Source organism: Danaus plexippus, chromosome 24, assembly GCF_018135715.1.
Source record: "Danaus plexippus chromosome 24, MEX_DaPlex, whole genome shotgun sequence".
Taxonomy (NCBI): Eukaryota; Metazoa; Arthropoda; class Insecta; order Lepidoptera; family Nymphalidae; genus Danaus; species Danaus plexippus.
This window is the reverse complement of record NC_083552.1, coordinates 1083500-1110249: the sequence shown is the minus strand read 5'-3', so window position 1 is coordinate 1110249 and position 26750 is coordinate 1083500. Positions and strand designations below refer to the sequence as shown.

At 34.5% G+C, this 26750-nt stretch overlaps 2 protein-coding genes across 2 annotated transcripts; one reads left to right on the top strand and one right to left on the bottom strand.

The window, feature by feature from the left end:
* Positions 1-397: 397 nt before the first annotated feature.
* Positions 398-2840, bottom strand: LOC116775853 (tubulin alpha chain). The gene is made up of 3 exons (XM_032668851.2): positions 2679-2840; positions 1723-1945; positions 398-1598 (listed from the first exon to the last, which is right to left on the bottom strand). Exons 1-3 carry the CDS (start codon positions 2679-2681, stop codon positions 472-474), a joined length of 1353 nt encoding a protein of 450 aa, XP_032524742.1. The 5' UTR covers positions 2682-2840; the 3' UTR covers positions 398-471.
* A 1829-nt stretch (positions 2841-4669) lies between these two features.
* On the top strand, positions 4670-24243 carry LOC116776065 (serine/arginine repetitive matrix protein 1). The gene is made up of 14 exons (XM_061524312.1): positions 4670-4882; positions 18035-18131; positions 18815-18963; positions 19146-19281; positions 19633-19746; positions 20295-20346; positions 20765-20892; positions 21055-21152; positions 21501-21631; positions 21962-22071; positions 22254-22339; positions 22561-22779; positions 23031-23243; positions 23515-24243. The coding sequence occupies exons 2-14, from the start codon at positions 18044-18046 to the stop codon at positions 23665-23667; spliced, it is 1677 nt and encodes a 558-aa protein (XP_061380296.1). The 5' UTR covers positions 4670-4882; positions 18035-18043; the 3' UTR covers positions 23668-24243.
* The last annotated feature ends 2507 nt before the right edge of the window (positions 24244-26750 follow it).

The window sequence follows — 26750 nt, the reverse complement described above, 5'->3', positions numbered from 1 at the left end:
TACTTCTGTTGTCAAGTGTATGCACTCGGCCGTCATTTTGTTAATAAGGAATACCAGATAAAACCTATTTACTACAAGAGGTACATACTAAAAATTTACCTGTTTATAACCGAATGTCAACAAAATTACAGTACATTTGACATCCATGTCGTTTAATGTTCGCAATTTAAAATAGTTTTGTTTTGAGAGCATTAAATATCGATTGCTTGCTCTTGTAGCTTGCAAGAAATAATAAGTTCTGCAAGATGTACATATTTATTACCTTTGTATATCAAAGGCGCAATGGTAATTAATTTTAATTTAATTTCACTTTTAGATGATAGTTTAAAACAAGTAAAATCAATAAAAGCTTTCTCGTTGGCGAGTTGAATACGTTGGGTCAAAGAAAAGGCGTGTGTTTTATGATTTGTTTTTATTTCATATCACCGGAATGTGTCGGTGTGAGTGCTCTGAACGCTAGCGAGTCGCTGTTCAGTATTCCTCGGCTCCTTCTCCTTCACCCTCGGCGGAGTCCATGCCGACTTCCTCGTAGTCCTTCTCCAGAGCGGCCAAGTCCTCGCGGGCCTCGGAGAACTCTCCCTCCTCCATACCCTCACCGACGTACCAGTGGACGAAGGCGCGCTTGGCGTACATCAGATCGAACTTGTGGTCCAGACGGGCCCAGGCCTCGGCGATGGCGGTGGTGTTGGACAACATGCAGACGGCGCGCTGGACCTTGGCGAGGTCACCGCCGGGGACCACGGTGGGGGGCTGGTAGTTGATGCCGACCTTGAACCCGGTGGGACACCAGTCCACGAACTGGATGGTGCGCTTGGTCTTGATGGTGGCGATGGCCGCGTTCACGTCCTTAGGGACGACGTCTCCTCGGTACAACATGCAGCACGCCATGTACTTGCCGTGGCGTGGGTCGCATTTCACCATCTGGTTGGCGGGCTCGAAGCAAGCGTTTGTGATTTCGGACACGGAGAGCTGTTCATGGTAAGCCTTCTCCGCGGAGATGACGGGCGCGTATGTCACCAGTGGGAAGTGGATACGTGGGTAGGGCACCAAGTTGGTCTGGAACTCGGTTAGGTCGACGTTGAGGGCGCCGTCGAAACGCAGGGAGGCCGTGATGGAGGACACGATCTGACCGATCAGCCTGTTGAGGTTGGTGTAAGTCGGGCGCTCGATGTCCAAGTTCCTGCGGCAGATATCGTAGATGGCTTCGTTGTCGACCATGAAGGCGCAGTCGGAGTGTTCCAGGGTGGTGTGGGTGGTCAGGATGGAGTTGTAGGGCTCGACGACGGCGGTGGACACCTGAGGCGCGGGGTAGATGGCGAACTCGAGCTTGGACTTCTTGCCGTAGTCCACGGAGAGGCGCTCCATAAGCAGGGAGGTGAACCCTGAGCCGGTGCCGCCTCCGAACGAGTGGAAGATGAGGAAGCCCTGCAGACCCGTGCATTGGTCGGCCAGTTTGCGGATGCGGTCGAGTACCAAGTCTACGATTTCCTTTCCGATGGTGTAGTGACCGCGGGCATAGTTGTTGGCCGCGTCTTCCTTACCAGTGATAAGTTGTTCTGGATGAAACAACTGTCTGTATGTGCCAGTGCGGACCTCATCTGTCAACAAGAACCAAATTTAGTATAAAAATGACATACAATCACAAGACTATTTTCATAAACATGTTGTAGCATTTATTATTAATTATAATATATGCAACCTATCTATTTTTCCAATACTCACCGACTACGGTAGGTTCCAAGTCAACAAACACGGCACGGGGCACGTGTTTGCCGGCTCCGGTCTCGCTGAAGAAGGTGTTGAAGGAGTCGTCGCCGCCACCGATGGTTTTGTCAGTGGGCATTTGACCGTCAGGCTGGATGCCATGCTCGAGACAGTACAGTTCCCAGCAGGCATTACCGATCTGGACTCCGGCTTGGCCAACGTGTACAGAGATGCACTCACGCTGTTAACAAAAAAAAAGTAAATTACAAGTCTGAAACTATTACCAATGTCTATCCTAGCTTTGTTACTTAGTTCAACTGTACATAGAATTTAAATATCGTAATATAATCACACGAGATCAATTTAAGCAGAACTTTTTTTACCGTAACGTTAAGAGAAAGCTGGTGAAAGTATTAAACGTAAACCTTTCAATGGCAGAAACTATTATTGCAGACAGTATGCCAGAAGCTTCCTATTTAAATAAATTTTGTAGTACCATTTATTTATGTGCATCGCTAAGATGACATCATTGAAAAACTAGAGGTCAAGTATGAGTCAGAAAACAAGAATTAAATAAAAATACCTACTAGTGAACTTTGAATAATGAAAAAGAATGTTATTAATCCGAGTATTATTAAAGATACAAATCAGATCAACTTAATCAGAACCGTTAACCGTTAGGGCGTGTCAGTATGACGCGGCAGTCTGGATACAATAAAATTAAATGTTATTGTCATCGATCTGCTTTTAAATTAAGAAAAAGAACTTTATATTCAAAATTAAGAAGATTCTATCTAAAAAGAACGTTTGAAAAAGGAACCGCACTTGGCCTCGTGTACAAGATGACGCCGACAAAATGGAGGACACCGCCCGGCGACCGGCGTTTTGGCCGGAAGGGAATCAAAGGTAATCAGCAACAATAACCCGAAACGAGCATGAAATGTCTCTAACGATATAAAACAAATGAAACTTACCATTTTGATTGAGTTTTGTTGAACTTAACGTACAAATAAGTTATTAAATAAATCAGTCGACGTTCAGCGCTACCGGTTAAGAGGCTTGCCGAACGGTTAATACAAGAAAAATTCCGTTAAACGCGTATTTATACAGACGGCGCTGCGGGGACCAACGCTCCTCATTCCATTCTCTGATTGGTTGATTCAACTGCCGCAGAGGCGTATCGACCAATACTATCGAAACTGTATTATATCACCATTGCTGGAATATGTGGGCCGGTGAATCATACCATTTTAGTGTTGTGAATTATCTTACTATATTATTATCGAAAATCAAGACAATGTATATTTGAAACGAAATTTATATATGAAATTCAAATTCAGTGTGTAAAAGGATAAAAAAAGGAAATTTTATTTTATAATAAATACAATTAAAAATATATTTAATTTTTATTGCTGCGTTATAATGTATTTCATTGGAATAAAGTGATATGGAACATCTTTTGTTATTCTATCTTAATAAAAATAAAAAACCCAAATACAACTTTCCTTTAAACTTCTGAGAAACTATTTAAAAATATGCTATTTTATAATTTATATATCTATATATATACTATTTACCCCTTATAAACAGAAGAATATGTATTTATAAGAAAAAAAATTGTAATTTAAACTATTTTTTCATTTCGATTCCAGCAACACTATTTGTATTAGTGTGAGTAGTCTACTTCCGCACACAAATGTAGTTATCCGTCTGGAAAAGATTTTCGATATTTACTGTTAATTTTCTCACTATATTATAAAAATAAAGAAACATATATGTAAAAAAATTGCATAATGCATAGTATTGCAGTATAAATACGATGATACATTCGTAATTTTCTCGATACTGTTGATACTTTCTGAGACACTCACACACATGTAATTTGTCGCGTGTATAACATACACCTCAACCAATGGCGTACCAATCGATAGTTCAGACATCGTATTATATTCCTTATTTAGACTTGCAGCATATCGTAAAAGGGAGGAAGAGAACATATTTTTAAGAAGGCAAAAAGATTGAGACGTTAAATTTTATGTATTTGATGTCATCTTTTAAAATATTGATTGTTATAGCTGTTGTTGTTATTTAAAACACTGATTTTCCAGTGTCAAACATTACTATTGCGTTTCTGAGACATAAATTAAAAAATAGTTGAAAATGACCCGTTATAGAATAGATTCGTTAGTAAATAATTTTAGATACATTTTAAGTTCTTATGTATTATTTTATTCCCTCGGATACATGTTTTTATTTCAACAACAGTCAAAATATAATATATATGTATATAATTCCATTTTATATATGTTTGCAACGGCATGTGTAGACTGTAGTGCTATTCATTACCCAGTAACTGTATTCATTGTTCGAGGTTCGAGAACTTTTCTCTGTATCTTGTGTTCTGTTCTCAAAAAACTATAAATATATCTTTTATTTAGTTCTATTGTAGCTAATATTGATAAAATAAAAGCATCTTTCATAATATTGTGCCTATTAAACTGTTTGGAGCTTTGGTTTTAAAGAAAAAAAGTAAGGATTTTAAATTAAGATTCATCTGCACGGTATAACTGTTCCAAACAGCAGATGTACAATTCAAATTGTTCAACACATGTTCAAGTTATAAGAAATAACTTATTTTGTAAAGCGCCATCTATCTAATCACTTGATAATCATTAAGAAAAGATAGTGGACTTCTAAACAAACTCATCTCAAGATTGTTAATGCTCTTATAGTAACGACATCTAGTGACTTTTTTAATTAAGACTTATCACCAATATGAAATAAAAGTTGTTAATTTCTTAACTCTTCTTTTTTTTCGGAATTTTCTTCTCTTAGTATGTAGGTATGTAGCTCCAAAGCACGATAAAAAATATTTCAGACTATTAACGCACGAGTCCCACAAGTCCACAAGGTTTTGTTCCGAGAAATCCTGATTTCCCGCGCTTCTCTTAACTGCGCCAGCGCTAAAAACGCCATTCCGCGCGCGAACGTTTTTGAACTGCACGCGCACATGCGAAACGATAAAAAAAATATATCGAATTTTATTACGGAATTAAATTAATAAATGACCTCTGTAGAGTGTTTTAATAATGATCTGATAATATTTGGTGCTTAAATCTATAAATATTGTGAAGTGTTGTGAATCAGAATTTAAATCATTGTTGTCGGCGGTTATTTTGTAAGTGTAATAATTTTTAATGTTAAATATTTTTGCATGTTAATGACCTCGATGCGGTATTTTATGACGTGAATATGTTAAAAGCGAGAATGTTTTTTTTTGTAGATAAAACAGTTCTCGGCCTTTTATGGCTGTTTGCCCTCCGTTATTTTCTCAGATATGGTCTAGGATGATAAAGTAGGATATGGCCGGGGGCTAAGTTGAAACTGCTAGTAGGAACGGTATTAAAATTAAACTGCTAGTATGCTAGTAGGAATGATGGCTGAATATATTTCAATCTATGCTGTTGTAAAAATATACTGCGTTTTAAATTATCATACGTCTATATAAAATATCGTCATAAAGATCTCATCCATATAAATATTAATATTATTTCCCTACATGACTTCACTTTACACTGCTTTGTTATTATGTAATTAACATAAGTTTAAAGACACATTATCATATTTTTTATTTTACTGATACAAATACAACGTGAAAATTTCTTGATCAATTAACAACAAGGACCTCTTTTCTGCCTAAAATAGATTAGGCCTTCAAAAAGGTTATTATACGAGTATGATTTATTTATTAATAACTTTATTAATAACCATTATAAGATTAAGGTAATTTTGAGACATAAACTTTCTGCATATTTAGTACGGTATCTAAAACCATTATTTCATTCAATTCAACAATAATTTTAAATTCCAAACTTTTCCACTGGTTTTGTTTTAAGAGCACTAAGTAACATTCAACTTTACCAGATTTTGGAATAACCGTAACGTTTATCATGAATCCAACTTTCCTTTATTATACCAGCTCAGTACGAATCGTGAGTCTTAAATTGTTACATCAAATACAAAATTAGATTTCGACATGTTTACCATCCATAATGTATTAAGTTAACAAAATTTCGTATGACGCATTGCGGTTATAACTAAGGCTGTTGTGATTAAACGCTGCATAAGATTCATTTATTGGAAGATGACATAAGCAATTGATTCATCTTAAGAATATTATTTAAAAAAAAAAAAACGAAAATGGCGGCCGAAAACATAATAAAGATCGCATAGTACTGTTGTATTAGAAAAAACATGGCGGATGTTATACATTAATATTATGAATAAAATTGATCTTTTATCTATTTCATGAACATTATAACAGCTTTCTTCGTACATTTCCAGTGTTATTTAATGATATTAAAGGATATTCATGACATCCGTTTATCAACTTTCACTCGAAAGCTGTTCTATTCACTGCGATTATTTTGTTATTTGAATATATTATATAGCAATATTACTTTACTATACAATTGAATCGATTATGTATTTAGTGTTTATTGATATCGATTATTTTGATGGATTATATAATGTATAGAAAATTAATATTTATTTTATTAATTTGATGATCATTTTTTTAACTTTTTGTTCAACAATGTTTCGTTATGAATGTAAACATAGCGGTGATATCATTTGTGAACGCTCTCCGATTCTTGGCTTCCATCCATGAGCGCTGAAGACTGGAAATAGTACGGTGCCTCTTATCATAATAGAATCTTGTAAAAATGGATATATTGAAAAAAAACAACAGGAGGAGAAGTAACGTTGTATATATATATATATATATATATATATATATATATATATATATATATAATAATTGATTTAAACACGCTAATTGTATACCAATTTGTTCAGCTATGCTACTATCGATACTTTTTTAACACATCACTTAGATACTTAGTTTTTTTTTTTAATAAAATGTATATAAAAATATGTCCTCATACGAACCACAGATAAATAATTTAAAAATACTCGTATGTATATAAGTCCTGCTTAAAGCCTCTTCAGGTTACTTCTACATACCCTAGATTAGTATCAACTATCAACAATTTCTGAACGATTTTGTCGTTTTAAAGGTTGTAATTTTTTATTTATAATAATAACTTCATTGAAGCCAGTAGTGAAGTCCAGTTTTACGTCTTCCTACACACGGACTGAGTAACATTTTTAATATATGAATTATCACACATGTACAACTCAGTATTTATGAATGGAAAACCTTAAAACTGTACGTGGGACGTAATTAAAGTAAGTCAATGCCAACTTGTACTAAAGTTACATACCTAAAGATCGGTGGAAGGTAAGAATTATAAAAATAATATATATATGTATACATTGTTTCTTAATAAAATATTTTTATAAATCATGTACCTTCCAATTACTTGATGGTAGACTGAAACTAAATTGAAACCTATACCGTGTTTCCCGGTCTCTGGAACCGGACATTTTATTTTCTACATTTTATTATTAAATTTTTGTTAAGTATGATTGAACAAGTTATAACTTGTACGAACCACCTTATTGTGCTTCACGCCTTGGTTCATGTTTAGTTTAGACACTGATTGCCTGCTATGTATAGGCAAAAGGAAAGATAGCGGTGTGATCTGTCCTTCATAACAATAAGTATAACATAGAATTTCATCATTATATGTGTAATTTATAACATTATAATATAAGCTTTTGTAACAAAAAACCAAACTATAGGGACTCTGTTTCTGTCTGTGTCTGTTTTAAGGTCGTAGTGCCTAGCTGTAGTTAAGTTATTACAGCTCGAACATGGGCTAATTCAACCCCGGGAAGTACCACCCTCTAATAGGAAATCGTGTTGAAGTAGTCTTTAACGGCTAAGTTTCGTCCGATGAGTGAAAGTCCTGCCATTTCCTACCTTTCCCTCTTTTCACCCTTTCCTCTCCCTCTGCCACAATCAAGGTCGGTATCAAGGGTGACTACCTTCCACCAGGTAGGCCGTCTGCTCGTTTGTCGCCTTTGAAATAAAAAATATAGTCTCAGACGCTATTTTTGTAATTCGACAAATTCGATAGTCCGACACAGCATTTCAAATTGTTGTCGGATTACTGTGGGAGTCCATTGTACTCTTACCACAAGTCGACAAACTAAAAACGCACAGTTAGCAGTTTCCCTTTCTTTAAATACAACAAATGGGATAATAGTAATTTTTTTGAGTCTTATAAAAATATAAACTTTCTTAACTGATTTATAAAGAAAAATTTTATTTATTTAATTAATATTTGTGACATCAGAAATGTTTTTTTTTTGTTTGAATGCTATGTGTTATTTATCATTTATTAATCTCTTGTTAAGTTATCCAAAGAGATTATATTATTAGTATAGACAACTTATTGTTAAAAAAAAACTAAACTATTCGAATCAATTTCATTTATCATCTTAAATACTTTTTAGACATTAAAACCACAGTCCACAAAGGTCACAGTCAAATTAAAATTAAAAAAGAAACAATATTATATATGATATATATATCATTACATTTTATTTACTAGCAAACGGTATTTTGTCCGTTCAGTATGATTTATCCTCCTTCTCCTTAAGGCCATTTTCGGTGATCATCTTACGTGGAATACATAATGTGTCATTTGTTATTTCTGCATGACAATTATGTCAGGGTCTCGGGAATTTATTGACATAAGCTAACAGCACTGCGGTATTATTCTACCGTGAGAATTAATAAGTCTAAGTTTAAGAGGATAAAATAAGATTTTTCTTAAAATCTATGCTAACTACAAGTTTAACTCGTCGTCGTAAGTCGCGTTAGTAGTGTATCATTCATAAATCGTATTACTATTACTAAATGTGAAACGGGGAACGGTCGGTATGTAGTGTGACGATTTTGTGTCTTTCATTTATAAAGTTTTAACAAGATAATATAAAAGTAGGTTATTGTAAGAGAAACTGAAAACTTCATGGAAGTGACGATACGAAACTTAGAGTAAGCGTACCATACACTTTATACGTTATGAGTGAAAATAAATATATCATATTTTCTGATTTTATCAACAGACAATATTTACACAGATATTTGTATTTATTTATCTAGGCTTAGGTCAATTTTACACAGCCTATCGTTATTGCAAAAAGATGTGACTGTGAAAGTAACATTTAAATAATACAGCCAATGTCCTTATAGTTGTATTTAAATTAGAATTCATTCGCAATTCGAATGAGGAAAGACTATTTTTATTGCAATTTAACGAAAGCAAATTCGTTAGTTATTCCAAGCAGGACTAAACTTCGAGTTCAATGATCCTTTCTTAAAAAACGTCGCATGGTAATCCGATTTAAGAGCCGAGCTTAAAAAATATAATCTTTATTGTTTTATGACGACAAACTTATATTATATTATCTACATTTTTTAAATAAATGCTGGCTGGAAATAAATCTTAATAAAAAAAAATAAACTGTCAGTTGGTTAAAATTAAAAAATATTATTATCTGTGGCCCGCTGGTAACCTTTTCATGTGATACTCTAATTGACTCTATTCACTATAACAAGCGTTAAATGGCCGTTGGACGCTTCCTTCTGTTTTCTATTCCGATGTATGACGAACCATTTTTTAATTCTAAATTTTGTTGATAAACGTTTATTTTGATATAATCTCTTCGTCTTCAAAGAATCTCTTTGGTTTTTATTTTATTTTATTTCGAAATCAGGCCTGGTTCTACGAAAGATTTTGTTTAAATTCGTTGGAATTTCGTTTACGATTTAATGAATTCCTAATTTATATTAAAATTTCTTAATAAAATAATATAAAGAAAGGTATTTTTTTTCCGCTTTGCTAATGAGTTTATTTTCAATATCTATTTTTGACAACCATGAATAAGAACGCAGGTTATCCAGCTGTTGGGAAATTTCATCGAAATTATTTAATCAGTTTTTTAAACACATGTCTTATAACAATAATAATAATGAGAATGGAATATTCTAGAAGTGACGTTAAATTTACTTACAGAAGTATGTCATACATAGATAGTCAATCTTATTTTTTTAATCTACGGTCTAGTCTAGGTTATAGTGATGCAACTTCCTCAACTCGCAGCCCAGTTGGCAGCTGTGCCAGGTACATATATATAGATTACACGTCACTTTAACACTATCGATTTGGCTCTACAGTCTACAACGAGAAGTTTAACTAAGTATATACAAAGATAATGGTAACTCGTGTTTGGCGTCAACAATGGTTTTTGGTGTCCATTTAGAAAATTAATGTTAATATTATCATTGTACACTTTCCAAGAGTATTAAGACACCACTGATAGACGGTAAAAGAAAACATAGTGAAGAAACCTGGACTTATAAATTCAAATTATAAGTTCGAAATCGCCAACCCGTCTCGAGCAAGCGTGATGATTAATGCTCTAACCTTTTCCATGTGAGACGCCTTTGCTCAGCAGTGGGCTCCGATAGGCTGATGATGATGATTCTTTCATTAACAAAAGCATTACAAGTTATTTCACATTCCGCATTCATAAAGGCGGTAAAATTGATGCATCACCTACGTAAACTGACAAACATACAATCATTTCTCATAAACATTTTATTATTCTTTTCCACATTATCATGGTGGCCTGGAGGTTAAAGGGCCCGCTTTTCACACGTGAGGGCGCGGGTTTGAAACCTGGCAAGTACCAATGTGATCTTTTCAGAGTCATATGTACTTTCTAAGAGTGTTTAGACACTACTGACGGACGGTGAAGGAAAACATCGTGAGGAAACCTGGTCTTATAATTTGTAATTATAAGATTGAAATCGCCAATTAATTCCACATAATATATATAATATTTCTGGTTTTATTATATCTATATAGTGTACATGAGTATGGTGCAAACATGTGTTTGGTTTCAACCGACGACCTTGAGATTTACACCTAAACACCCGAAAACGGGTCAGGCAAGTTCGGAATGTATTGTTAGAATATGACCTTGGAACATCATTTCGTTATATTTATAACAAAAAAACAGTTAAATTAACCGCGAAATAAATTTTAATGACTTTCATAGTATGACGAATCATTGATTAACTAGTTAAGTAACTAATATTGTTCAACATTACACGTGTCCCTTTTTGCGTGCAAACTAAAAAATTACTTTGGATTATAATAAATTCGATATCCAGCGATTGAACTAATTTATGTATTGACCGATTTTGATAATGTTTCTTGATTTTGAATGTTTTTGAACGTCAATGAGATAAATTTAAGTTTTACGGGACTAAGAAAAGTCTGATACTTAATTACTTATACATATTACAACTACTTTAATTATTTTTTTTGTTTAAATTGTATATTGGTATGATTTTCAGCCTAGTTATTATCTAAGATTTATCTAACCTTTATCTTTATAAGACAGCTTCGTCACAAAAACTATGTCATATTCATTCATCAAAACTAACTCTCCTTGAAGAACCTAGTGCGAGAGAGACAGATATATAACTTCATATAACAGACAAGGATGGGTGATAGTAGGTTGTATATCCGCTGTATTGGCTAACTTGGCGTGTTAAAAATATGTTTTTTTTTAGTTTTTCCTGATTCATTAGACAGCGCTTATATACGTGTAAAGTATTTTGGTAACAAATTTCATTGTACATTTTTATGCACTCTCTCTCTCTCTCTCTCTCTCTCTCTCTATATATATATATATATATATATATATATATGTAGATGTATATATATATATATATGTAGATGTGTATATATATATATATATATAAGAGTGTTTGTTTTCTTCTGTCACAATCTATTTCCATTTGGCGTCCGACCTCGACGGTTACTTGGAATATTGTTTAAAATTATACTCGTACACTCAACTGTTACACGATATGTAGAAATTAATAATATATAGTTACCAATTTTTAACATTATATTAACTATATTAAAATAGTATACTACGTTTTCAATATGTTATTCTGTCTCGTTTCACTGACAATACTTTTCGAAAGACTTATTTGCTTTCGTTATAAAAGAATCATAAAGGCTGTACTTTTTGCTAACAAATATAAGTATATTATTATATAACATGAACTGGTAACCGCGACATTGTGCTTTATTTGTTCATAAAAACTCCATACGTTCATGAAATCTTAGCACAGAACGCGTTTCGTTTACAAAACTTGTTTCTTTGAATTTTAATAACATTATATTCACTTAAATAAAGTATTTTTGTTGCAGGTTCATGTGTTTAAAAAATCAAACTTCCAATATTATGATGCAATTTGATAGTTATGACACGATATTCTTACACCCTCGGACCTCTCTCATTTACTATACAGTTACTTAATAAACTAAAAATAATTAATTTTTTATCATTAAAAATATTTCCCCCAAACAATTTCTGAACACCCTGTATATATGTGAAACGACTCAATACAACTCGCGCCCAGTCGTTTATTTCCCTCGACTGTTAATGGTGTGATGTGGAAACGAACCTACTACCAACGTGGGCGGCCATTCTAACCAATCCGCCCACAGGTCCGCATACATTTTTGTCGCTTTAAGTATATTTGTAGAGATCGGATTTATTTTACCTTCAAATTCTATGACATCTGTGTTCATATACCTTTCATTCACCAAAATTCAATTAAAATACTTTCAAACTTTCAGTTTTAACGTTGACGATATAAACTCGGACTAATTTTTTTTTAATAAATCCTGCCAAATAACGCTAAGAGAGTATTAAAACTCTTTTTTGGTTGATCTTATTTTTTTTATTTAAATGAAACTAATATTTTTCGGATAAACTACGGGGATTTTTATTATTTTAAAAAACCACATAATCCCGACGTTTCGGTTACTTTTCAGCAACCGTGATCACGGCCAGACGAGATGTGAATGTGACTTTCAGTTTTTTAAAATAATATAAATTCGCGTAGTTATCCTAAAAATATTAGTTTCATTTAAATGAATAAAACTCGCGAAAATCTTAGATCTCATTATGATCTTATTTTTATATTATATTCAATTTATATCTATTGTTACTCAACTGTGCAATAAAAGAAGGTGTAAATGTTTTAATAATATAAGTAATTTTAGTTCTGTGGTCATACAAATGTTTGCGTCACTGGCGAGGCCTTCGCGGTTTTATATAAATCAAACCCAAGTATGAGTTTGTGTTGAATACTTTACCATCTACAGTAAGGTTTTTAAACTTTTCATTCGAAGTTATGTTTAGTTGTTATCAAATTGTCAAATAAATATGTAATATGTAGATAATGAATTGATGTGCTTAAATAAATGTATGGTATTACGAAGGGTTTAGGAGTATACGAATATTTTTTATGTTACGTTTGACTCATACGATACACGTGGTAAGTTATATAACAACTTAACAAAAACTAATCAAAGTATATATACTGAAATTTAAAAAATAATAATATTCTATACATATAGTTTGTCTATTTAACAAAAAAAAACAAAGATCCGTTTCACCTTGAAACGAATTGGGAGTCAGGTGTCAACGCTAGATGGTTATAACACTTTATTTAATAACTGATAGTGACAACTAGTTCTAAATTGTAAATTGACGAGATTTAAATCTCGTTACCTCAACTGCCACGACCTTCATGACATTTAACTCACAATAACGCATCTAAGAATCCCATCAAATAAAAATCAACTCTAAAATTATTGTACTTGAGTATAAAATCGAAAACGCGTAAATAAATATAAACGTAGTATATATAAATGTATTAAATAAAGAGTTCAATAACAACTGATAACATTTCATGTGCACTTGGCCTGTATTGCCATTTTCGTCACCGGTCCGACCTTATAAGAGGAATAAAATCGTGACATCAGAATTATAAATGTTGGACACTTTATTAATATAAAATAATGTCACAATAGAATGAATTCTATCCCTTTTAATGTAATGAAATTTATGCCACTTCAAAGACATTAATTTTTTCATCCAGAAGCAGTATTAAATATAAATATGTACAACATTCTTTGCCTTTGTATTTAAAAATGACTTAAAACCTTCATGCGATATCAAAATTGATATGCGACCTGTTTGAACACAACTTCTTTGCTAAGGTAATAAGTAAAACAAAATTCAAATTTAGAACTTCCTTTCTGTATTCGTTAAACGCAAGTTATAATGGTGACGTCATCGCCCTCTCAGTAATTAGCAACGGTCGATTATAAACATTTCTTTGATTCGGCTATCAGATGACTCAACGCTCGTCCATCTTTCTGTTTGAAGTGAATTCTCTTAATATTAAATCATTCGAGACATACACATCTATATTTCGGAGTATTTTCCTTTTGTTTAATTATTATTAATTTAAATACAACTTAAACCTCTTTGGTCTGAATTAAAAATAATATATTTTTTTTTTACATTTCTGTATTCGACTGGACGGGACTGGACTGAAATTCGAATACTTTAAGACTTTTTCTGAGTATTATTGCTTTTTAATATTAGAATTAAAACAAATGTCATTCTTTACTTCGAGATTTAGCAACGCTAATGTCATAATCAAATACTTATGTCAAAAAGCATATTAATTTAAAATAAGAAACATGCAAATATCTTCAAAATGCTTATTATATTATACAACGAAACCCGAACGTTGGGTCCTTAATTAGCGGTCATAAAGATCCTTGTTCCTGTTTAATTAAAAGAGCGCGAGTGAGATGGCTGACAAGTGTGAGGGAGAGGGGTTGAGTGCAAAAATAAATGAAAAGGCGAACCACGGACATGATGTCATGCATGTAAGGCGAATAGAGGTCAAGGTACGTACAGTGAGAGATTCATAACAGATCGAGGAAAAAACACCGAAAAAAATCACTATCATTGTGCTAAAAACAAACTCAAATTAAACTTATTACCAATTACAAATCAACGGTTGTATATATTACGGTAAATGGGCATGTTAAGATCTATGCGTGGGACGTCCCTATGAGTGACGTCATAGGCGCCCATTCTTACGCCACGAATCCTTTATAAGTGACATTCCGAGCTCACGTACACCGCATACCAGATATATGAATACATTATAATTATTTAATAAACAATTACAACCAAACCTGTTAATGTATGAAATTCAAATGAAGAATGCTTTATTCATTGTACATAATATGAAAAAGTCACAATTTACTCGATAATAAACTTAATTGTGTTATAATAAAGTTTACAATGCATTAACATTACGCGTAATATGTAACAAAGAAATTTTTCTATCATTTCAATTATATGGTCTTAAAACTGATTAATAAAAAAAAATGGATGACGTAAAACTTTGAAGGTCCCTGTCACTGTCTAGTATGGTAATGGTCTAGTCTCTAGAGTATAGACTGTAGACTTAGTCTAGTTATTGCAATTATGTTTGAATTTCCGCATATCAATAAAGAAATGACTTGATCTGTTAAGGATTTAATTAAAGATTTTCATAAAGATAAAACATTTCGAGTTAAAAAGAGGTAATTAAAGGAAAATGTGATTAATAATAAATTGAAATTGGAACGTCACTTAATTTGACCATAGACATTAACCGTCGACAATGTAGAGGCTGTTTGTTATAAAACATAGATGTTTCTTAAAACATCTGTTTTGATTTTTAAATTAAGAATGAATATAAGCAAACATTTTCTTGATACTTCGCCTTTGTATAGAAATTACTCACTTTCAATGTTAAAGGTGAAATGGAATAGCGTTGTTGTCTTTATAAAATACACTTTAGCTGCATGTAAATAGACATCAAATTACAATACAATATCTGAACTAACGAGATCCTGCTAACGAATTTCATTGGCACCTCTGATTTTTTGTAGTTTATACACAAAATTTAACTCTATGCTAACGGAACAAGGTCGGAATTTATTTAAACGTAGTTAATAACATCAAAAATTATCTGTCCGAACACTACATGAGAGATGTAAGAAATTTGCAGACAAAAAAATATTCTATATATATATATATATAAATCGATACTTTACAATTCTGATGAGTTATACATAACTTAATATGCTGAGATGTTGTCTTAGATTCCAATTTAGGGCACACGTTGACATCTCCAGCCTATTACAGAACATATTAAGACGCTAGGTATGGTGTAGCGAAAAATATTTAATATAATACAATCGGCGTAAATAATACAGAATGTATACAATTTTTATATGAAGTTAAAATATGTGTGTTTAGATGAATGGGTGAGAATTGACGTATTTTAGTCCCAACGTTATTTTGTATAAGAATATTATAGAAAATCACACATTAAAACAGTCGGTATGCCGTTTTACGGAGATTCGTTGGTATACAATATTTTTGTGAATTGTGACACCTTAAACGGTACCTGTACTGATAATAATTCTCATTATACGTGTAACACAAAGTAAAAAACCGAAAGTTTTAACGTTTTCAATTCATTCATCACTTGTATTACAAAAAAATCGATGTTTAAGCATGAAAAGTGAACACATTGAAACTATCGGTTATGGTTAATGACGAACTCGTATTAAAGGTATCGGTGTTACGCTTATTACCTCTGTAAACGACAGTTTTGCTGTTGAATAAATTACTCGTACATTTATATGAAAGGGATAAAGGATTCAAATACAGACACCACTCGCGGACATACAAGTGGCGTCCTTTATGTAAATAAAAACAAAATAAATTAATTATGATTTACTACTAGAACTATTATAAGTAAGCCACGTGAGTCCTCGGCCGCGAGAGAGGGGTTGGGAGGATCACCAGTAAACCAGGTCCCTTCATCCTACAAGCGAGGTATCAGTCATGTGGTTTACCTTCAGTGTATTATCAATTGATAAATCATTACAATAATAATTTTTCAATAGACACTTGTAGCAGACGTTAATCTTAAATGTACATAAAATAATAAAAAATTTATTCACGTTGGACGTAAAGCCGAACCTCGGAGTGAATGAGAATTGTTCACACTATTTATTACTTAGTATCACAAGGGCGGATGTCTTATTTCATTTTGGATTGACCATTTTAACGTAAAAATTTAGGAATTAAAGAATAGATGTGAATGTCAATAATGGTGTCTCACAGTGACAAAGCCTTATATTATTTAAACATAACTAGTAGGAGTTTTTCGTGTATCTAACCACCCGAATTAAATCATTGGCTTAAACGATTTCCTCCATATCATTCTTCTACGGAAAGTTAGAGCGTAAAATTTGTCCTATTTCTACTATATGCACTATAACGGGGTGCGGATGCTAGCTGCTTGTACATGACACGTAAAAAACTAATATTTTACTGTTTTGGTCAATCAAGCCAGGGACAAAAAGCAGGCCACAGCTCAAACAGTACCCATCATTTTCGCGTGTCGTAAACTTACCACACGTTTCTATCATTACCGAATACGCAGCATCAACAGTACATTCAAATATCCTCGCAATAGTATTCAACTTCGCTCTTTATATTTTTATAATTCGTATCAAACCTTTTTTAACTAGTCTATGCCATACCATAGTATTTATCTTAAACAAACATATGCCTACATGACTTTTTTTATTTATCTTATTTTATTTCACTACATATATTATATTTTTTTGAATTCCTTCCGTTAAAATCATATTTTCTTAGTATTTTACTTCAAATTACCATACAAAGGTTTCGCCGATAACATTGACCATAAATATCGGAGAGCGGAAGGTGACATCACATGTTGTTACATAAACGAATGTTTTAGACCAAATACCCAAATGTTAAACTACCTACATACTAAATATAAAATTTTTAATTAATTTTTCTCTATTAATGATCAGTGTTCGTCAAACTTAGGTAAATTGTATTATTGAGAGACAACGAATATCGTGATATTACGTACGTATATACAAAAATTTAAAAGAGAATAAATATGTTGAGTTATATTAAAAACTTAATTTTAGGGAATGTCTATTCAAATTAATCTTAACCTTCACTGATTATACCTACCACAATTTCAAATTGTGACTCTGTATACAGAGTGCTCTTTTTTCATTCATAAATGTTCACAAATTGAAGTATTAAAGTAGAAACGCGAAACGCTTGGTATGTAACGTAACGATGGCAAACTTGTGTTAAACATAGTGATGTTAATCAAAAATCTATATATAATTAATCTATATTCCTGTAAAGTTGTATGAAAATCGATTCAGTAGCTTTTTAGTTTTTAGTGAGACCATTAAAAATTGATTCATGCCCAAACGTAGTATTTATTGCAAGCGAAATATTTGTGTAATATACAACAAAAAAAAAAAATCCTACAAACTAATAATTATTTGTTCACAGAAAAAATATTATTTAATTAAAATAGTATGATAGTATTATTTTGTTTCAGACATAAACAATGGCCACCAAGTCTTACAGCAAACACAAGGAGTATAAAGAATACTCCTCCACCAGAGGCACCGTCCCCTACACCGACGAACAATTCGGTAAACATTCATTAATATGTATGTTTGTTTGTAACAGCCTATCTCAGGAACTCTCGTTTTGTTTTTATTAACTCGATCGAGAATTATTAGTTGCACTTATAGGTGTACTTAATTAAAAGCAAAATCTTAAACGAACTTTTTGGCACGCAGACTAACCGGGAGGTTTAAATGTATGTTATTAGAGAAAGTATTTGGAAATATCAAAGCCTTACTTAATATTAATAAGAAAAACCAAATCTATCTTATGTATCCTTAGAAATCACAGCTGCCATATAAATACTCATAGAAGCATATATACGAGTCACAGAGCGCTTCAGTTCAGGTAGTCTACTTTAGACACTTGTTGAAACGATTTAAATCAAGAGCCACATTAAATAAGCGAGGCCATCTATCATCGTTAAAAATAATTCCCATGCCATCATCGTCCATATAAACCATGGTGTACACAAACGTACGCTATTAGCGATAAAGCATTTTAAATTCTATACTTGACTTGTATATACACAGCTTAAGTGAAATAACGAGTAGAAAATCGCAAAAGAATTCCCAATTTCCAAATCATTTACTTCCTTTATAAATAGTTTATACAAGACCTTAGAAAATAATGATATTGTGTTTGGTGACACTTAGTTAAATCCCTCGTTTGTCAGTTGTAAATGTGTAAGGTGAGGTTTATTTTTCAGATATGCTGAAATCCGAACTAATTCCTAAGGGTAGCAAGTTGGACTCTCTGGGAAGGAATGCAGTGGGCACGAGGGAGTATCACTACGAGTACAAGGAGGAGAAGCTTCCATCTGGGAAGTATGACAGGAAGGACCTGCACAGCGTGGAGGTACATTGAGCTGTTAAATCATTTAATTTCAAATCCAGAAGTTCCAGATTATTTATTTCTGTATTGGCCATAGATGGTTCTAATCTCATCTCATTTCATCATCTCATCTTTTCTATTGAATTTTTATGGATTTTTTTCTCAGTTTACGATCTATGTTTTGTGATTGGGACAACATATTACAGGAATATACGATTCCCCCAAAGACTGCGCCAAAGTCGGAGACCAGCAGCTACTACTACGAGCGTGAGGAGAGAGAACTTCCCTCCATCACTACCGGTACCAGGACGTACAACTACGAGACTACTGGCTCGTCACCAGGTAGTAAACCTTTTTAATTAATGACGGCCCATACAGAGGCCATGGCGGAAGTTGTCTAATAGTATAGTCGTGTGACAGAAGAAAAGAATCCGGGACGTCAAGCAAATCATAATTATGGTAAATGTTGGACTGATTTTAGTGAAACTGATAAATTTTATCACTCCATTTACAGATAACTGAACCTAAAAATGTATTGTCTATGGAAAATTTAATTCTATTCACTACAACTTTTACTTGTAAGATCACTATAATCTAGATTTAAATTTTAAAGCTGGCACAATTTTTTTTATAAGAATATTATATGTGAGGAAGGAATAAGGAATGGCATTCAAAAGACAAATAATTTTGCAGGATACACGAAAGTGAAGAGCTCCAAAGTGACTAAAGACCTGACGCAGAACGTGGAGGAGCTGGACAGTCTGCTGGACGACCTGCAGAAGGACCAAGAGAGGCAGCTGTACAAGAGTAAGCTTCTTTGATAACTAACATATAAGCCAACATAGACGGAAACTTTTTAGCCTCCATGGATTCACTTGGCACCGGGTCCATCGCGTTGCAGGGAGAGGAGCTTCAACAGTGCCTGGGACTTGCGACCCAGGTGTAGGTTTTAAGGGGCTCCTATCTGACGCGCGTGAACCATCTCCACCGTCCAAGCTCCTCTCTCTAACTAACCAAACTTGAAACGAATCACTTAACTTCCGTCTTCAAATAGTTAGTAATCAGCACACATTGGATCTTTGCTAAGAAATCACCCCGGCAAGGAATTAATTTCCTACAAAACATACTTCAAAACTGTTCATGTTAGTTAATTGAATTAATTCAAAACATACTCTTTAAAAGTTAAATGTATAGTTGCTTGCTTTTTTGCTTACAAAATAAACACCAGGCTTCATAATGTTTCTCAAATGCCATCATTTAGATGGACTTATTTGGAAGATAAAATGTTAAAAATATTTAAATCACTTCATCTTATTCCTGGACATCTTTTTAGTCAAAGTATTCTCCTTCACCAGGTGGCTACGCGTCGGACACTGCTGAGAGCACATCATTCGATTATAGGAAAGGGTAAGCGGTGTATGACTTTTTTGCATTCTAAGTCCTCGCCACAGCATCCATTGCTGGTAAGGAAGGGAACAATTAAGATCTGCTAATAGTAAAATTATTTAGACATTTTATATCAGATTTAGTGACCGCGAACTGATGCAGGCCGGGCCTAGAGGAGAAACTTCTGGCCCACAACCAACATGAGTATTGTCTGCTGGTTATACTTGGTGCTTATTGTTAATTAATATATAGGTAGGGTCACTTTAATATGTTAAGTTATGTCATTCAGTCTTGCTTTAAGCACAATACATACAGCGTGGTTTAATATTTTTATTGCATACTACTATTAGGACAACCTCGCCTGGTCCTGACCTCCTGGAAGTTTCCGTCATATATATATATTGTGTTTGATTCCTGACCTCTATTTAAAATTTTTCAGCACCCCAGCCAAGGCCCCATCGAGTGGTTACTCCACCCTCCAGCGCGAGGCTCGTTCGGAGTCCTCGTGGGGCTCCGCCCCTGTCCGCGCTGAAGTTAGACAGGAGGTGTACCGCGAGGAGAAACACGGTAGAGCATCAAAAAAGCACAGCTTGATAAGAATTTGCCCAATAAATGATTTAATTTCTAAGAAACCAGAAAAAATAATTACGATAATAAGCCAACACGTGCTCTATGGACCTGTGGTGCTGGTCTGCAAAGAAAAAATATATCACTGATGATTATTTACAGAATCCCGAGTGGTACCGTCCCAGGTGTCTCCGGCTGTACCTCAGGTGGTGCCACCAGCGGTGTGCTCCCACTGTCACCACCCACCGTCCACCGGCACTGTAAGCCAATACATTTAACAAATTACCCATTACTTGGATAACGATAAGATGTATAATGATATGGAACGCTCGGGTCAATCGTTCCAGTGTCCGGTCTGGACACGATAGCTCAATTCAAAGACAAAGCCATTAAAATACTACGTTGTGGCAGGTTCAAAGCAAGATACTGTTGATGACCTAAGATCTTATCGCTTACTATTAGAGTTTTAATTTAAATGTTAACCGTTTAGTTGCTTTACTTTAAAGAAAATAATTTTCGGATTACTTAAAAGAATACTATCAAATTTGAAATGATTAGAGATTCTATACCACGTGCACAAAGCTCACCGACCTGTCTCCTGCCCGCAGCTATCTCGTAGTGGCACCCCCATGAACAAGGTCACCACCACTGTGAAGACCTACACGTACGAGGTGCCGGCGGATCAGGACCCCACCACCGTCCCCATACCCACCGAGTGCACGGAGCACCACCACCTCGAGTAAGAACTTATATATATAGAGAGAGGGAGAGAGAGAGAGAGAGACAAAACTACTAAACTAAGTACTAAATACATTAGTTACATTCTTCTCTATAAGTAAATGTAATGATGTTATTAATTTTTTTATACTTTGTTATTTTCTAAAATAAAAAAAAAAACATATTTTGCTTGGACAAAATTGATAAATATTTTTTTATGAACCGATAGTTACATCTCACTTATTTAAGTAGTATATATATTACTTACATTATTGTACTATAGTCGTCGGAGTAATATGAAAAACGGGGTGAAAAGATGTTTCCAATCCACTCACTCGTTCTTTCCGTTCAGTTCCACGGTGACGTCCACCACCAGCGCCCCGGTGAAGCTGCTATCTCCCCCCGGCTGCCAATTCTGCTCCCACTGCAACACTCGCCGGGAGTACCGCGTGCAGACCGACGGTACCACTCACACATTAATACTGTTAATAAAATTACATAATTATTTACAATTTAATGAAAAACTAATTTACTGAGAAAAAAATTACTATAATTTTGTACTTTTAGGTTCTTGGGTTCCTTGAGGTTCTATTCTGGTACCTTATTTCCTTTCCATCTTTGTTATTGTTATTTTTGTGTTTCAGAGCACTCCAGTGAGCGAGCGGTGTACCCCCAGCCGAGCCAGCCGACCAATATAACGCTTGAACCACAAAATGGACACGGCCCTTATGTAAGACACATTAGGATACTCAACATACTAGGGGTCAATTTACGTTGGCTTATCTCAGAACTGCATAGGTTCTCACGTAAACACTGTCAGTGATGTTCGTTACATATAAAAAATAATTCCCAAACAAATTAAAAGGAAATTATGGGAATTGAAATATCTGAATGTTACTACAGCATGTATAAACATCGAACGCATAGTTAGACACACCTGCTCTTCTTCAGGGTCCATCATACAAGTACAGCGAGACGTCTTACTCCTCCTCCAACACGACCCAACGTTTCCCCCGCTCCACGTCCCCGTCTCCCGGCCGCTCCCCCCACCCGCCGCCGTCGCACCTAGCCCCCTCCCCCTCCCCTTTCCCCCGGCCTCACACTCCCTCCCAGCAGCAGCAGCAGACACCCAAGAGATTGGACGACCTGTTGGCTGAGTTCCCGGAGACGGTGAGGAGTTCTATGTAGTATATGATGTCATGACGAAGCAGGTTATGATCTGCGGACTAACTGAAGGTTATACGATCCCAGTTATTGAGAATATTATTTAAATAGGCTGGAGATACTGGCTTACTAGAATATTTCTTGGTAGAAGTAACTTCCATGACTAATATGTAACTAATAAAAAAATACATTTATATATGAATAGAGGAGATAAAGTGAGTGTGATATTTTGTATTAACCTATTATGTGATTCCCAGAGATTCCCCACACAGCCAGACGGGGTGGTCCGACGTAAGGTGGAGGTGACTCATGAGAGCTCCAGCAGTAACCAGGCCAAGGACAAGGACACCCTCAAACACACCCCTCCCGTAGCGACCTCCAAGAACGTGCAGGGACCTGCTGTGTACTACCCCCCCGGACACACGCCCTTCGCCAAGAAAGACAACCCCGTGGGAGGATACCAGTCTAGTGTGAGCTACCAGTACTATAGCAGTAAATCCAAGATGCAGTCAGCATCAGATATATCTTGAGATTAATTCTTTTTTAAGTTCTTTATCTCATTTGATTCGATCGACTATATTTTTTTTCAGTTTATCTGAAACTTATCCTGTCTAGTTCAAATAGGAACTAAAGATCTAAAGATCAAAATATATTGAATCTCCATACATCTCTAAGTTAACTATTAATAATCCATGATACAAATCACACGTCATTATCATATCATTGTCGTGTATCATACAGGCTATGATGCAAGGCGGCGGCGCGTACGCCTCGGGGCGCGGCATGTACGAGTACGAGGCAGGGTCGCGCAGCAAAGAAAAGCACACGGAGAAGAAGACGGCCGTCCCCATCTGCCTGCCGCTCTGCTGCGCCATGCCCTGCGTCATCATGTGAACAGACGAGACGCCGACCGCGCGGATACATGACGCATAGTTATTATTTAACATTTTTTTTTTTATAATAAAACAGTTCAACGTAAAATATTCTTAATTTCTTTCATATCATGTAACATTCAACGAACTTAATTATGTTGCAAATGCATTTCTAATTTAATTTTTTCTTTTTACTGGCAATATTTTTAATACTGACTTCGTCAAATGGCAACACTAATTCCATAGCCGATAGTTTTAATGTCAACGTCAAAGTGAAGTAAGGTTATGAATTAAGTCTAAAATGTCTTGTAACAAGCACTGTACGGTATATATTTGTAATTAATGTTTTGTGTACATTTACTATATGCTATTAAAATATACATACAAAAAAAAATTTAATGTGTAGTATAAATTCTTCGACGGAATAAAAATCTTGATTGTGTTTCTATTATTTGGTATAACACTGTGTATAAAACGTATAAGTGTCGCTCACTAACAGCTGTTGTGCCATTCGTGAATGATAAACGTCCCGCGTCGTGTGGAGACTGGACTGTATAAATGCAATATTTTTTTATTATTAATAAAATTTTAATTACTATATTTTTTTTATTTCATAATAAAAACTACAGTCCACATACATTATAATAGGAACGCTATAAATCTATGGCGTACAAGAAAATGTGATTATTGAGATACAACTTAACAATCAAGGTGATAGTTTGGAACGAGTTAATTTTTTAGGACAAATTTGACAAAAATAATGAGGTTAATTCTAACTATGAAAACATTAGTTACTCTATACACACTGAATGTGGAATGTGGGCAGACCCTGGCTAATGCTGAGATAAATTGCCAGGAAGAAGAAGAAGACTTAATATGGAATATGCAAGTTTTTCCAAGTAACAGTCTCTGAGCTTCATATAATATTATCAGCTTGAAGCTTGAAGCTGAAGTGAAGCCAATGTTACGTTCACCGTGAAACTATGTGTATTTCCGTGAACCCCCCGCTTAGGAAATTTGATCTGTGCAGTTTTGTCGCGCCAACGTACTCTGAACTCTGAAGCCACATTTTTCGTAAACCGCGGGAGGTCCATCTCGACGGTTTTAGTGTAAATAATAATCATACATTAATACAGTATTTAAATTTATTTAACAATTTTTTTATAGGATAATCTATAATCTTTTTTTATTTAAATAATAACTCATAGTGATAACCTTAAAATTATTTATCGTGAATACTGTTTCTCGCATCTAATTTAATGTTGATAGAAAAATATATTAAAAACAATTACGAAGGACTAAGGAGTAATAATAATCAGTAAGACACTAGAATATTTATCAGCTAACGTGTGTTTTTTTATATTTATACTTTTATAATGAAACGCAAATGGACAATAGTTTATTTCGTCCATATTCAATTTGTTAGACTGAAATGTTAGGTGCGGCATAAAAATTTTGAAAAATTTACGCATGTTGCAATTAACCTTATGAAACTTATACAGCTATAGGCTAGAGTGGGGAGGAAAACTAAGGCCAAGTAAAAATAATACGCTTAAAAACTAGACAGAAATAAGGTTATTGACAATCATAATTTTACATTATGATAATTTAGGTGCATAAAAATAATCAAATAAAAGTTTAAATTTTACGTCAGTGATCGTTCATCCCGCACAATATCGTTTCAAGCAGAAAGTGTTCTGCCGAAACAATTTTAACATAGGTATTTTTGAATACATAATTTTGACTACAGACTCAGCGGGAATGTTAGCAACTAGCAACCATGGATGCTCTTCGTATGAGATACAAGCGTAACTCCATTATTTTGTTTTAACGACAAAACCGTAATACCAAAAAACTGACGCTTTAAGTTTTATAAACTGTCGGTAGATGGCGTGAATTAAATATTGGTTGTAACCAATACTAGACAACGTAATCCATTCGTATATTGTTATGGATAATTTACTGAAAATATACGATATTATCTTTTTTACTAACAGTATTTTGAGAGAATCTAATTATATAAGGTGGCACCAGGAGATTCCAGGAAAACTACGAAACTTACTTATATGTATATTACAATAAAAAATTACATATTAAAACTTAAAACCTGTACCTGAGACTACATGATTGCCCCGATGTTAGGATAGCAATCCCATTCCATAGCTTGTGTGGTATCAGGAATCTTCTGGTTCACACGGCTTGGTGTTCGTTCCGCGGAGTCAGCGGCGTCACTCGATATATGATATTCTATCCATACAACTGTTCATTTATTTTATAATATGTAGCGCGTACGTAACAATCTCATCAATTGTTATTACATTTGAAATACCAACCTGAATATGATCGCTGTGGCCTGTGTAATAAAAACATAAAACATGACTAAGAAATAATCAAAATATATACAGTTGAAATTGCATTTCTAGTCCAAAGTCGACTTGTCGCATGGTAACAATCTCACCCCGGCATGGCCACCTTATCGTCGTGGGGAGAATCGCGTGGGTTAATGATCCCGAGGGCTATACCGGCGTCCCATACCATACGCCTACATCAGGAAAACCTGGGGTGAAGGACGAGACTGAGAGCGCTCAAGGTGTAGTCCTCTAGTCGTTCCCGGTACTTCGTTATTTATCAAAGTGGACGGTTGAGAGGCTCCTTGGCTTTGGGGCTATATTACTGTTTCTTTCAGGAATGCTTTTGAGCTATGCTTCATATCTTATTCTCTATTCTTCTGTCCTATTTTTCTTCCCTTTTTGGTGATGGAGAGGCCTTCTGAGCAGGCCTAGCCAGCTATATCCCTCGAGGAACTCACTGCTCAGCATCAACGACCCTCTTAATGGCTCAGGGTTGTATGTTGTGGAGCAGTGAGACCGTTAGGGGCTTGCCTTAACTGTTCAGCCCGACGGCGTTTGTCTAAAATATCCATTATACTCCACTTGGCACCTGTGTCCTGTGTGTATTAAACCCCCTCAATTTTGATTGTACACCCGGATTAAAACAAAACATAAAACGCGAAACAAAGTTGTGACAAATTTAAAAAAAAAATCCGCAGTTGAAGATGTTTGCTAGCACAGGAAAACAGCATCGCACATGGGTGTGCTGGGTTTC